At 39.6% G+C, this 13,495-nt stretch overlaps 1 protein-coding gene across 1 annotated transcript in view; it reads left to right on the top strand.

The window, feature by feature from the left end:
• LOC133425074 (collagen alpha-1(XXVIII) chain-like) overlaps nt 1-13,495 on the top strand; it is a 73,291-nt gene that overhangs the window by 30,631 nt on the left and 29,165 nt on the right. The window contains exons 14-17 of the mRNA XM_061715740.1: nt 1,445-1,513; nt 9,551-9,619; nt 10,412-10,480; nt 12,063-12,131. Of these exons, the coding sequence (XP_061571724.1) occupies nt 1,445-1,513; nt 9,551-9,619; nt 10,412-10,480; nt 12,063-12,131 (276 nt within the window). The remainder of the gene's footprint in view (nt 1-1,444; nt 1,514-9,550; nt 9,620-10,411; nt 10,481-12,062; nt 12,132-13,495) is intronic.

Raw genomic sequence — 13,495 nt, 5'->3', positions numbered from 1 at the left:
CTAAGACAAAAAAAATAGGAAATTACGAGAATAAAGTCGTAATATTACGATAATAAAGTCGTAATATTACGATAATAAAGTAGTAATATTACGAGAATAAAGTCGTAATTTATTAGAACTCTAATTTTGGTGATTATGGCTCACAATTTATGAAAACCCCAAATAAAAAAACTCAAAAATTAGAATATTTTATGAAATCAATAAACAATTCAATCATCCAAATTATAACAAATAAAGGTTTAACATATCTTGCTTTGTATGTAATGAGACTATGTAATGTATTAGTTTCACCTTTTAAGTTGAATTATTGAAATAAATTAACTTTTACACCATATTCTTCACCTGTATCTATATTCTACATCTGGGCTGATGTGGACATGTGTAGCATAGGAGGATATTTCAGTTGCTAGCATGGTTGGCTGTCTGTACAGTCATCAATTCTATTAAAGCACTTTAAACTTTAAATCAAAGCATTTTGTTTTTTCATATAAAATAAATACATTTATGTTCAGTTTAGAAGTTTTGGGGATGTCCCTTTTTTTTTGGCGCCCGCGCTGCTGAAATCGGGGCGTCCCTTATTTCTATTTCTGAAAGGTGGCAGCCCTAGTAATGATGGCAGATTGGAAACATCTGCCAACAAATGTTTCTACAAAGCTGCAGTGCTAGTGAGCTGTTGCTAACATTGCTAACGTTGCTAACTGCCAGGCTTGTCACATCCAGTGGATTTGCTAGAGGAAGTTTGTAAAGCATTAGTCTTTGGATGCACTGAATTAAACATTAACAGGACTCTAATTCAAGGCAACAAGAGAATTATAATTTTTTCTTGTTAGGCCTCCTAAAACTTTATAAACTGTTTAGGCAAGGCAAGGCAAGCCCTTGTGCTATAGGCTACAAAGGTTTTGTATAGCACAATTCAACACAAGGTCATTCAAAGTGCTTTACATCAACTTTAAAAGCGGCAAGACACAATTAAACAGTAAATAACAAATAAAATGAAATAAAATGATAAGAAAAGAGGTAAAATAATAAAAAGCACAAGTTGTTAAAAAGTAAGGGCAGTAGAGTACAGCAGGTTCACATCTCATTCTTAAAATGCCAAGAATTACGTTTCTATACGGTCAAAACGTACAAAGACCGGGTCAAATACAGTATTACAAAAATAATCTGTAACAATTCGTACGGTGAATTAAACCAACTTGACAATTCTATGCCACAATGTCTGTTTCCAGGTCTTATTTCACACAACTGACGAGAATTACGTTTCAATACGGTCAAAACGTACAAAAACCTGGTCAAATAGGCTACAGTATTACAAAATTACTTTTGCTACTTTACTTTATTAGCCTACTGTTGCTACGAGTGGACATGCAGTTCCAAGGAGATGTGTGCTGGTATCTGTTAGGTTTTCCAATGATTGTTTTTTTTTTCCTTTCGGTATATTTAGGGACCTCAAGGGCCACAGGGAGTCACTGGAGAGAGAGGGCCGATAGGGGAAGGCCTCCCTGGACCGAAGGTGAGTGCGTGTCCATGTCTTGTGTGTCTAAAACCCTTGGGACGGACAATGGTCCATGAAACACTCATGCACTCAAGACGGTTAAAAGCTTCACCCTTTTAGCAACGTTTCAGACGTTCAACTTCCCTTCACCCATCCACCCACTGACCTGTGAAAAGGTCCCGCCGGATTCGGACCGAACAATTCAGTGGCACTGATAGGAAGCTGAAAATATCTAAAGGGATGACGACGGAAGTTCCTGGGACTCGAGCTGTGATCCAGGGTTTTCTGGTTGCCACAGGAGGAGATTTCATTTCATTTTCACTTTATCTTGTGTAGAGGGACATCGTGCATTGATAAACATTTTAAAAAGTAAATATACCCAATTGTAGCCAAAAGGCTAATTTGCATTGGCAGTCCTCTTGCAAGACTCAGTAAAAAGATACAATCAACATTACACGATACGCAGTATCAACAACAATTAAAAATCGCACAACACTGCAATTGTTAACACAATAAACAATTAATGATCACAGATTTGAGATGTTTTAAGCCATTGTCACGGAGTGGTTGGATGAGGACCCAGATGCAGGAGAGCGAGAGGCAGGAGTTCCAAAAAACAGGGTTTATTTTCCAGAAACCAAAAACCAAAGCGCTGCTTAGCAGGATAAAAATACACAGAAACAGGGATCGAAAAACTATGGGACAACATGGATGGAGCAAACAGTACGGAACCACCAGGAGCAAGGGAAAGACAAGACCAGATATACACAAGGGGGTAACAAGACATAGGTGTGAACAATCAGGGCAGATGGAAGACAGGCGGGGCAAAACAGAAACACAAACTGGGGGAAATGTCAACCACTGACAGCCGTTCCTTGAGATTTCCCTTAAAAGGAAGAGTATGAGGGACAATCCCTTATTGAAGGCTGTTCCAAATTTTCCCACCTACAACAGATAACACATTCCTCCCAAAGGTGGTTCGTCTGTGTTGTATCTCACAGTCACCTCTATCACACGTCCGAGTGTTCGTACCACCCACAGATTTCCTTCTGAAGAACTGTTTCAGCGGCGGTGGTGCAAGACCATGAAAGGTTTTGTACACAGAGCAGGCAAATCTGAAGGGTTTTACATTTTGGAGGCTTAAAAAAATTACGTTTTTAAAAAATGTTACAAGTATGAAATTAATGTGTTTTTTTGTCCTTTTTGGGACTAAAGATTTTTAGTCCTTTTTTATAAAGGGATTAAATCGGCTTGAGTGCTGTGGAACATGCTAATGACCAGCTAGGTAGGCAATAGTCAATGTGTGATAGGATCATTGAATGGGAAAAGATTATTGCTGCACTCAGTCAGTCAACGAGTTCCTTATTTGTCTGAAGTTTGCCAAGCCATATTTAAGAGAGTTACACACTTTCTCGATGTGCTTCCTGAAGGAGAGTGTCCGGTCCAGGATGACTCCCAGATATTTAAATTCAGTCACCGAGTCAACTCGATGAGATCATATCTACAAAGAACAGAAGATTCACAGACTTGCAGAGGAAAGTAGCCAGGACACGTCAGTGAACGAAGTCTGTTCCTGCATCTGCGTTTTCTCAAACTCACCTTACTTCATGTTTCCCTAAAATAAGCCAGAGGTCCATATTGAAAAAAGCCGTTTCATATGCACACGAAACATTTTCACATCTGAAAGAGAATCTGAATATTCAGCAGCGCTGAGACTATTAAAACCAGAAACGACCATGTGGACACCCATAACCCAAGGATCCCTGTTTAATTTTTATGCATTGGAGTATCTTTGTATTAATGAAGTAACTATTTCTGAAACTGTGGCTGATAAACGTTGGTAAAAGCATTAATGCTGACACGAACACACTGCAGATTACTGTGAGCATTTTATCAGTGTTATGTTCCCTCCAGCAGCGTAAAATCGGCACCGACTGAGACATCCATCAGAGCTTCTTCTAGCGCTTTTTAATTTGCGAACAAAAATATCATTCACGCTTCATTTAACACTTGATTTGATTAATTAAATACAACATCTGCTCAAAAGTCACACTATAGGCTCCTGAAGTGAACAATATTTCCGATCAGCCCTTACAGAGCGCACTTGCCAATCAGAAGCGCTTGTTTTTCATGCAATCCCTACAAAATGCCTTTGAACCGTTTGTAAATTTCAGGTGGGAAATCAAGGAGAACCTCTATTGTTGGGATAAGTGCAGATGTTAAATTGAACATGAGTGAGTTAGTGGAATGCCTTTAATCATAACTCCAATTACAGTTACAGTGCAGCTTCACAGTGAGAGACAGAAGTCGGGCGAAATTCCTACTTTTTCCACTTGCTCTGGAAGCACAGGTTGGATGCTTTTCTTAGAAAAGTAACAGCTAGTTTCCACAGTAAAGTGGGAGGAGGTGGTGTGTCCTCCGCTGTAGATTTGCCTCCGGGGGTGTTTTTTCTTTCTCTCTTTTTTGTTTTTTGGTGCTGATTAGACTGTAGACGGCAGATGGCATTCGTTGGTGCTCTAAGTCAGCGCTCTTCAAGTTGCGTGCCCCGACAAGCTCCGGATTCACAGGAGCTCAGCGGCTATATTAGCCTTTCCCACATCATTAGCACTTCAGTTTGTGTGCGACGATGGAACTAATGACAATGCATCTAAACATGCGGAATTGAACATGCAAATGCAGCATTGCTATGCTGATCAATGTGCATCCATTTGTGGCACTCGGGGCTCGTCGTCCTTGTAAGACCTTGAAGACGGATAGAAAACAAGCTCACTCCACCGCAGGGTCCAGAAAGAGCTCTGCTGAACTCGTACTAGCAGACCTTTTTCAAAAAAACAGTCGCGCATCTTCAATGTATCCATTTATTTTCTTTTTTGTGATCAACTGTTTTTTATTATTTTGTTTATGCATAGCCTACAATTAAATCGAACATTTATGGACGCAATTTTATAGCACCCTAAATCACCCGTACCACCCACCCACCCTGTAGCGATCCAACAAGACGACAATAACACAAAAACAGGACAAAACAAGCAAGACAGGAAAGCCAAAAAAAAGAAAAAGATAAATGTTCAGTCAATATTCAGTTCTTTCAGTTTTTCAATCAAAAGGCAATCCCATGTTCTCCCGGAGTCCTGATTAATGATGACTCAGTTAAATTTACATTACAAAGATAAAGTTGTGTACCTGGCAGGATTAAAAGCCGCTAAAAAAATGCTTGCTCTTCGATAGAAACCACCACACGATCTACCAACATGTCACTGTGGCAAGAATTCATGGTACGGAACCCAGGACATTAAAAATATCCATTTATTTTCTGATAAATGAACTGTTTTTACGACAGGCCCCTCATCTGAACCCTTCCACTACAAAGACATGTTTGTTCTGGATCCAGCTTACTGTAAATGCAAGGCTTTTCCCTGAAAACAACATCTGGACGGGAGCACATGCCGCTCGAACACTCGTACATGCTGTACCTTCGAACAGTAAAGTTTCCTTTACAGATGATACCCATCCATAGACACTGATGCATCTCCGTAGTGACGCTGGTAATGAGACAGATGTCCCTCTCCTCTGTAGTCTGGAGGACACAGAGTTCAGTCTCCGAAGAGAGTTTAGAGAGCCGGTTCGTTGAGACACGAGTGGCTTTTCTGGATCCCGTTTGTGGTGGAAATCTGAAAATAAAGACTGACAAAATAACCAAATGGTCTTTATGTCATTTAATGAAAACCTTGTAAGGGATCAGCATACAATCACAACAAAGTATAACTGCACACTGATGGTTTGCTCCAAGGTGTAGATGTGTTTTAAAGACAAAGATTGTGTAAGTAAATGCATAATAATCTATAGGATGTGTTGTGATGCCAAATGTAATCAAGTCTGTAAACAGTCAAGAAAGAAATTACAATGGACGGGTGATCAGTGGTTCCTTCCTGGATTCAGATAAAGTTAAACAACAAACAGAGAGCATAAGAAAAGATGATTGCATTTCCAAGACTCAGACAGTGAGTTCATTCACAGTACAAGTCTGGAATCAAAGTGCATCATATAAAGTATTACCATGTGTCGGAAATGTAGAATACATTGTTATGTTTCCATTACATGTTCAAACCATGTGGCTTCTCTTTGCGTAATAAGAATATCTACGCAGTGAACGGAGGTCTTAGACACTGGCTTCCACCACAGAGTCCTGCTTTCTTTCAATTCAGTGCTGCCTGGAGGTTCAAGGATTTAATATTGATGTCTCCTGCATGTCATAACACCACGTGTTTAACTGAGTGACTCCGACACTCTAGGATGCTTTTTTAAACTCTATCACGTCACTCACCTGTTGTCTGTTACGGTAATTAGCTGCAAAATGCTCCTCCAGGTGTTTTAGGCCACGTTTATACATAGCCGGGTATTTACAAAAGCAGATATTTCCCCCTCTACGTTTTGAAAAATGCCATAATTTACACGAACCTGCATACATACGCTCTTAAGGTGCTATGAACAGCCAAACCTACAGGGGGCAGTGTAACGAGAAGCGTAAAGTCATGCTAGCCAATCAGAATCCTGGAAAAAAACATCAACAAATGACACGTGTAACTTCCAGTTACTTCCAAGATGAACGAGAGTCTTTCGTTTGGAGTGACAGAGAAGTGGAGTTACTTTTAAGTGTGACGTTAGAATATAAAACAAGTAAAATACAAGAAAACATTGACGTTCTGAAGCCTAAATGTCCGTTTCCCTCCGTTTACAAGCAAACGTGAAGACGGAGTTTTTGCAAATCTCCCTTTTGGCCAGAGTTTTCAGAAATGATCGTTTTTGGTGATTTTGAGCTTTGTTTTCATGTAAACGAACAGCCAAAACGCTTTAAAACACCACCGTTTTTGCTACGTGTAAATGGGACCTCAGTTCTTCCTCGCCCCTTGTAACCCACTGAATTAGTTTTTTAGGTGTGTTTCTGCCATCCATCTTAATTATCTTCAATGTCTATATTTTTTCATGAAACGGTAAAATGTAAACATTTTTATTCATCTTTGGGTGTGACGGCATATGGAGACTTTGCTTTATGCAGCTTCCCATACTACAAGGGCTGCTCGATCCCGCTGTGTTGGCAACTAAACCCGAAGTAGTCGCAACATCAAAGCCCCGCTGATTCTGTCCACATGTGCCGGGCCGTCCAGTTCTGAAGGACCACATGAGCTGTTGATGGAAAATTTCACCGAGGAGGCTGGAGAACAGTTGAATTGGATTTCACCTCTGCAGACAGTCAGTCAGTGCACCAACAGCAAAGCTCAGCTGATCAAACAAAGACAACCTCCGCACGATCTGAACAAAGGAAAAACAGCTGTCTTTGGATGCATTTTTTATTTTTTTTTAATTATATATTTTTTTGTCTGCATATAATTAATCCTTAGCAACGTGGTTAAGGTTAATACCATGTTGATAAAAACCTAAGGCATATATACTGTATATGCATTTTTAGTATATAATATATGGGGTGACATCCGCTGCTAGTCTAAAATGCGAAAAACACAGGGAAACGCGGCACACAAGCCTTGGAGATCTGTAAGAGAAAAAACAAACACGAGAACAGGCAGAGACACAAACAGCAACCATTTCAGGTCCCTGAGACCAGGGGCGTCAATTGGGTATGGCAAGGTATGGCAGCCGCCACACCTTTGCTTCAAGGGTTAAATGTAAATGTTTTTTTAAATACATTTATGGAATAACTACAAATGCAAATAAGAACAACATGATCGATTTCACTAGTTATTATACACTGCAAAAATTCAAAATCTTAACAAGAATATTTGTCTTATTTCTAGTTAAAATGTCTTTTAGTCTCTTTTTAAAAAAAATCTCATTACATTTAAGACAAGACTCAAAAACAACCATTTTCACCTGTTTCAAGTAGATTTTCACTTAAAATAAGTAGAAAAATCTGCCAGTGGAACAAGATTGTTTTGCTTGTAATGCGAAGATAAATCTTGTTCCACTGGCAGATTTTTCTACTTATTTCAAGTGAAAATTTACTTGAAACAGGTGAAAATGGTCAAATAACAAGTTATTTTTCTGGTAATGACTCTTGTTTTAAGTGTAATGAGATTTTTTTGACTAAAAATGAGACATTTTAACTAGAAATAAGACAAATATTCCTGGTAAGATTTTGAGTTTTTGCAGGTAGTGAGACTGCATTTGAAAAAGTTCAAATTTTCTTGACCACACAGATAAGCTCCATAGACTTCTGTGATGAGTATTTGCTGGACGTGTTGATTGATACTCTAGTTAAGTTCTGTGACTCGTAACCTTGCCATACCTTAGCTTCGACTGAATTGACGCCACTGGCTAAGACTGACACAAAGCTAGGCTACTGCGATTATCTGTCCCCCAAAACTGTGGAGTGAGTAAAGTCAAAACTATGCTCCACCTGAACTGTAACTATAGTGGAGGAGGGAGGGCACAACCACACCACCCGAGAGACCAGAAGCCGACAAGGAAGAAACCCGAACCCAGACCACCAGCCGCCCACGGAGGAACAGAAGAAGCATATTTATTAATAGAGTTCATTACTGATACTGAAACCTATCCATATCCAAAGTACATGTATTGATTGATCTTTGAGATACAAAGAACTGTGGGGCTCAGATCAGACGAATGGTCAACCTCCCTCTGATGGGTGGAGGACTGCGCTCACATCTGACATACAGGATATCAGAGCAGACACTAAAACTTGACTGGCCAATATTATTGATTGATAGCAGCATAAAGTGAAATTATATCCTCAGCTGTTTAAAGAACTCCCATGAAATGTGGTGCAGATGTGGCCAAAAGTGAGTAACTGAGCAGCAAACGTGGGGTTAACTTGTGTGGTGTCTGGGACTGTTTCAGCTCGTCTGCAACCTACGACCTCAGATCAGGAAACAGTTTAGTTGTTTTTTTTATTCCTTTTCCTTATGTTAACATACCAATACACATTTGAGGGGGCAAAACACATTGATGATGAGAAGATGTGACTGTAGGGAACCAAAAATGGGCAGAAAATCTCCAATTTGTTCCTAAAAAAGAGATCTAACGGGGGCTGAATCTCAAAATTCCCACCTGGGATCTCGGATCCCTCAGACAGAACTACTGATAAACGCTGTGTGCAGGAACAAAAAACAAGCTTTAATGTATCTTCTAATATGTTGTGGGTTATGTGAACCTTGTCCAGAGGCAGCTGCTCCACGCGTCTATTGGGGTCGGATGCATCTGTATCTTTTGCTCTCTATCAAAGACAACTGCTCCATTCACCAACAAGTCCAAAAGTCAGGGTGCTTTCAGACCTGTGGCCAGTTTGTTTTGTTCCGATTCATGGGCTAAATTGATACAGTTGTTTCGTTTTTCGTTTGTGGCGTTTGTGTTCACAAGGCAACCGTCTGTAGCGGTTCAAAACTTTTAACAAATGCCATGCACGAACCAACTGTTCTCTCATTGGTCAGAAATGAACGCGGAAGGAGTTTCCTCTTCCGTACCCTGGCAAAAACAACAACTATGGAGCATTGTAAGCGATTGTGGCTAGTTTGTCTCTGTGTGTTTCTGTGTGCTGTGTCGATTATGTTCTCACTGCAAACAAACCGCTCCAGATCTGGAATGGAAGCGAGCCGAGACCACCTCTCCTAGACGATCTCGGCTCGCTTGTTTTGTCCCGCATCCGAGCGCGATTGCTGTGTTCACATGTACCAAATGAACCGATCTTTAGGGGGAAACGCTCCCTGTTTCGGAACAACTGCTCCAAACGGGACAGGTGTGAAAGCACCCTAAGTCTCAGGGATGTTATGGAGCTTGTATCATCCACCCTTTCCAACGTTATTAAGCGAAAACCTTTACCGATTCAGGATGGATTGAGAAAGTTTGCTTTTGCAGACTTAAGGTGCGATTGACTTGTCCTTTCCACAGCCTTTCTCCCAGACGGCGAGAAGGAGGTTTGCTGCTTTGCTGCATATGGTCTCATTTTGCTGTTCCTGTTCTACTGTATGTCCAACTAATATTTCAAAGGTTAAAACGCCATAACTTCTCCTCCCGCCTTCGCAGGGTGAACGAGGCTTGGAGGGGCCACGGGGGCTCAGAGGGCAGACGGGAGCTGGAATCAAAGGAGACAAGGTAGAGCACACAGGAGCTGCAAACGAGGCGTCTGGCACAAACGGCTTCACAAAGGCGTGAAGAGAGAACTGGAGTCGTGTTGTGAAGGAGGGAAAAAAAGCTGCCACAGTTACCGATTAATGCACCGAGCGCAGCATAGGAGTTGCATAGGAGGTCAGAGTCTCCAGGTGATGAATCAAGGTTAAAGCTCGCTGGTGTAGGAGGAGAGCAGCTTTCCAGTTCGGGCTTATAAACGCCGCTCTGGCGCAGTCAGACAAGGTCTCCATTTGTCAGAATGTGTTTGCAGGACTCTGCAGTCATCTGGAAATCTTTGAACTCACACATGTGGAACGAGAGAAGGAAACGCAGGGCCGCTTTCAAAGGATTTTGACGTTTACATCACTCGTTTCAAAGACTAATCATGTTTAGGACTTTTCTTTCATTTGGATCATTTAATCTTTGGCCTTGCTCACATCTTGAGGCACAATTAATCACAGATGATTACAATGTTTTCACGTTGCTAAGGATATCTATTAGGGCTATCTGAAGATGACAAAATGTTCTAAACAAGAAAGAAGTTATACGTATAGGAACATTCTTACTGCGTCAATTTAAAGACCTAAAAGTGGCGAAACAGCTGAGCTGAGATGAAATGCACACGTTCTTGGCACAGGATCCCCTGCCGTCGGGCGCTTTCCACGAGCAATAAATCAGGAAACGCTCCAGCTGGAATCTAAATGTGTTGCACCGTCTTACTATTACCATTCACGTACTATTATCATCATTAACAGCCATTCTTCTCTAACACTACAGGGGGATTTTGGCCCTCCAGGTCTTCCAGGGCCCCTCGGCCGCCCAGGAGTAGGAATACAAGGAGAGAAGGCAAGTACGCGGCTCATAAAACTCCTTGATATCCGTCTTTGTTGTGGAAAATGTGCATCTCCCCCTTTTTTTACGACTTTTAAGGCAGACTGTAGTGGATAATAATATATACATAGAATATATATGTGTATGTATATATCCCCTGCCGTCGGGCGGGGGATATATTAGTGTTGTCAGGCGATTAAAAAAAAGAATCTAATTAATTACAGGATTTATAATTAATTAATATAATTAATCGCATTTTAATCTCATGTCTGCTAAAGGTCCCCAAATAAAGAATTCGAATTCTAGGACATTGCAAAATTGCAGTGCATGACTAATCAATTGAATACACTAAGAAGAGAAGATTTGAAATCCACATTTTTATTGGTGAAGTGTGTTTCATAAATGAAATTCAAAAGAAAAAGCTCAAGCACATCAGCAAACCAATTAGGCCAGGTGCATTATTCAAAAATGCAATGCAAATACAGTTAAATAAATAAAATTCTGAAATAAAATAAGGCTGAGTCTCAAATAGGCACTTAAGCAGACTCTTGATTCAAAATTAAAACTAAAGCTGACTCTATGCAGCAATTTAAGTACTAGTACCTGTAACGTTTACAGTGGAACTTGTCCGGACATGTTTAGCGTTTAAATGATAGTTCAGGCTGGAGCTGATAGGACAATTCTTTTTTACAAAATGTACAAATCACCGCGTTCTTGTTGATAGTCCCATCTTCTTTCTTTTTGTACATAAACTTGCCGTTCAAAGGCCCTAGCAAAGATTTGCTGAGTCGCTCCCCTGAGTCGCGTCCAGGTCTGTCACGCTGCTTTGTTTGTTTGACTAGCAGCAGGTGGGAAGTGACCTGCCACTGCCAGGTGGCCTACGGGTCTCTCAATGGGCCAAATTTCAAATGCTTGCGCATTTTGCCACTCATAATTAATTGCGTTAATTTTCATAACGCGTTAATTAGTGTAATTGATTAATCTAATTAATGCATTAAACTGCCCTAATATATATATATATATATATATATATATATATATATATATATATATATATATATATATATATTTCTTTTTTTTTTTTTTTTCTTTTCTTTTTCTAAATGTTTTGAAGTGTAATTCTTACAAATCACAGCTTTAACAGAAGGACAAGAAAATCATTAGGAAATGCAGGGCTGCATCATGAGCTAATTCTTTAGAAGAAACTTTAACATTGTTTTCTTCTCCATCTCTGGATTTTAAACAGAAGTGATTAATACATGTGAGGATGGAGCCTGTATATGAAATCAGCCTGGCTGATCAGCCGTCCTCATTTAGCCAACAAGTTGCATAGCCGTTAGACACACCAGGTGTAGACTCCTCAAAGAATATCTCCTGCTGACAGCCAAGCCAAAGATCACTTCCCTGATATCAAAACACGAGATAATTACTGTCAAAATATAGTTCTAGTCCACTGTTCGCTGACACATGGATGATGTGGAGCCTTTTTTCCTCAGTTCTGTGTTTAAAGCAAAAGGTGCTTCATAAATGTGCAAATAAATCTGCTTAACAGCCTGAGTCAGTCAGTTAGTTTGAATGTGTTTATTTATCCTTACAGGGCCAGGAGGGTCCAAGGGGGCCGCCAGGAACCAGGGGCCTGGTAGGAGAGGGCATGCCTGGACCCAAGGTTTGTCCTAAAACTCACTGATGTTGTTTTTTTGTTGTTTTTTTTTTTGTCTGCATATATATTAATGGTTAATACCATGTTGGTAAAAACCAAAGGCATATACGTTTCAAATATATGGAAATATGTACTCAGTCTCCTATTAAATTACATATTTAATTTAATAGGATTTAATATTCTAGATAATATATCTCTGAACCGGTGAGATAACATTTTAAAATGTGTTTCTTTTAGTATTGCCAGTTGGCAAATATACAGTATATTCTCAGCATATTGTGGTTAACTCAAAGTGGGGAGACTAATGCATGGTCATTATTGTCTAAAGAAAGTGTTCAGGTACCAATTTTGTCTTTTAAACTGTATTTACTGCAATTATGACATGTTTTCACAGAATTACATAAGCATTATATATGCATTTTTAGTAAATAATATATATCATATATCTTTGAATATATCCTATATATTTATAATAATAATACATTTAACTTGTAATGCACTTTACAGTACATTCAATGAATCTCAAAGTGCTACACTTAGACCATTATTCATTCATACACATTCTCACCGGTGGTGGTAAGCTACGTTTGTAGCCACAGCTGCCCTGGGGCAGACTGACCTTGTTTGTTTCATGAATTAATTATTCATTAAACAAACAACGATAAGCAGAAGTAGTGAGGAAGAGCTCTCGACCAACTCAGTCAAAGTGCTCATGTGGAGTATGACAACCCCAAATTATCAGTCCTCCACCACCATGCTCGACAGGTGGTCGTACCCGCGGCGTCGTACAGCATAGCTGAACATCTTTACTTTGGTATCATCAACCCAAAGAACCTCTGGACTAACAGGGATCTTTGAAGGGAGAGAACATACTTGAGTTTTTCCTGGCTGCACTGGCAAGGCAAGTTTATTTGTATAACACAATTCAACATTAAATTCAATCAACATTAAAAGCGACAAGACACAATTAAACAGTAAATAACAAATAAAATGAAATAAAATTATAAGAAAAGAGGTAAAATAATAAAAAGCACTAGTTGTTAAAAAGTAAGTAGAAGAGTACAGCAGGTACATCTCATTCTTACAATGCCAAGAATTACGTTTCTATACGGTCAAAACGTACAAAGACCGGGTCAAAAACAGTATTACAAAAGTAATCTATAACAATCCGTACGGTGAATTAAACAAATTTGATAATTTTATGCCACAATGCCTGTTTCCAGGTCTTATTTCACACAACTGACCAGAATTACGTTTCTACACGGTCAAAATCTACAAAGACCGGGTCAAATACAGTATTACAAAAGTAATTTGTGCCGATTCGTACGTCGAATTAAACCAATTTGACAATTCTCAATGCCTGTTTCCAG

The sequence above is a fragment of the Cololabis saira genome, chromosome 24 (genome assembly GCF_033807715.1).
Source record: "Cololabis saira isolate AMF1-May2022 chromosome 24, fColSai1.1, whole genome shotgun sequence".
In the NCBI taxonomy this organism is placed as follows: Eukaryota; Metazoa; Chordata; class Actinopteri; order Beloniformes; family Belonidae; genus Cololabis; species Cololabis saira.
Note: the sequence above shows the minus strand (reverse complement) of the source record. Positions and strands in the feature narration are given on the sequence as shown.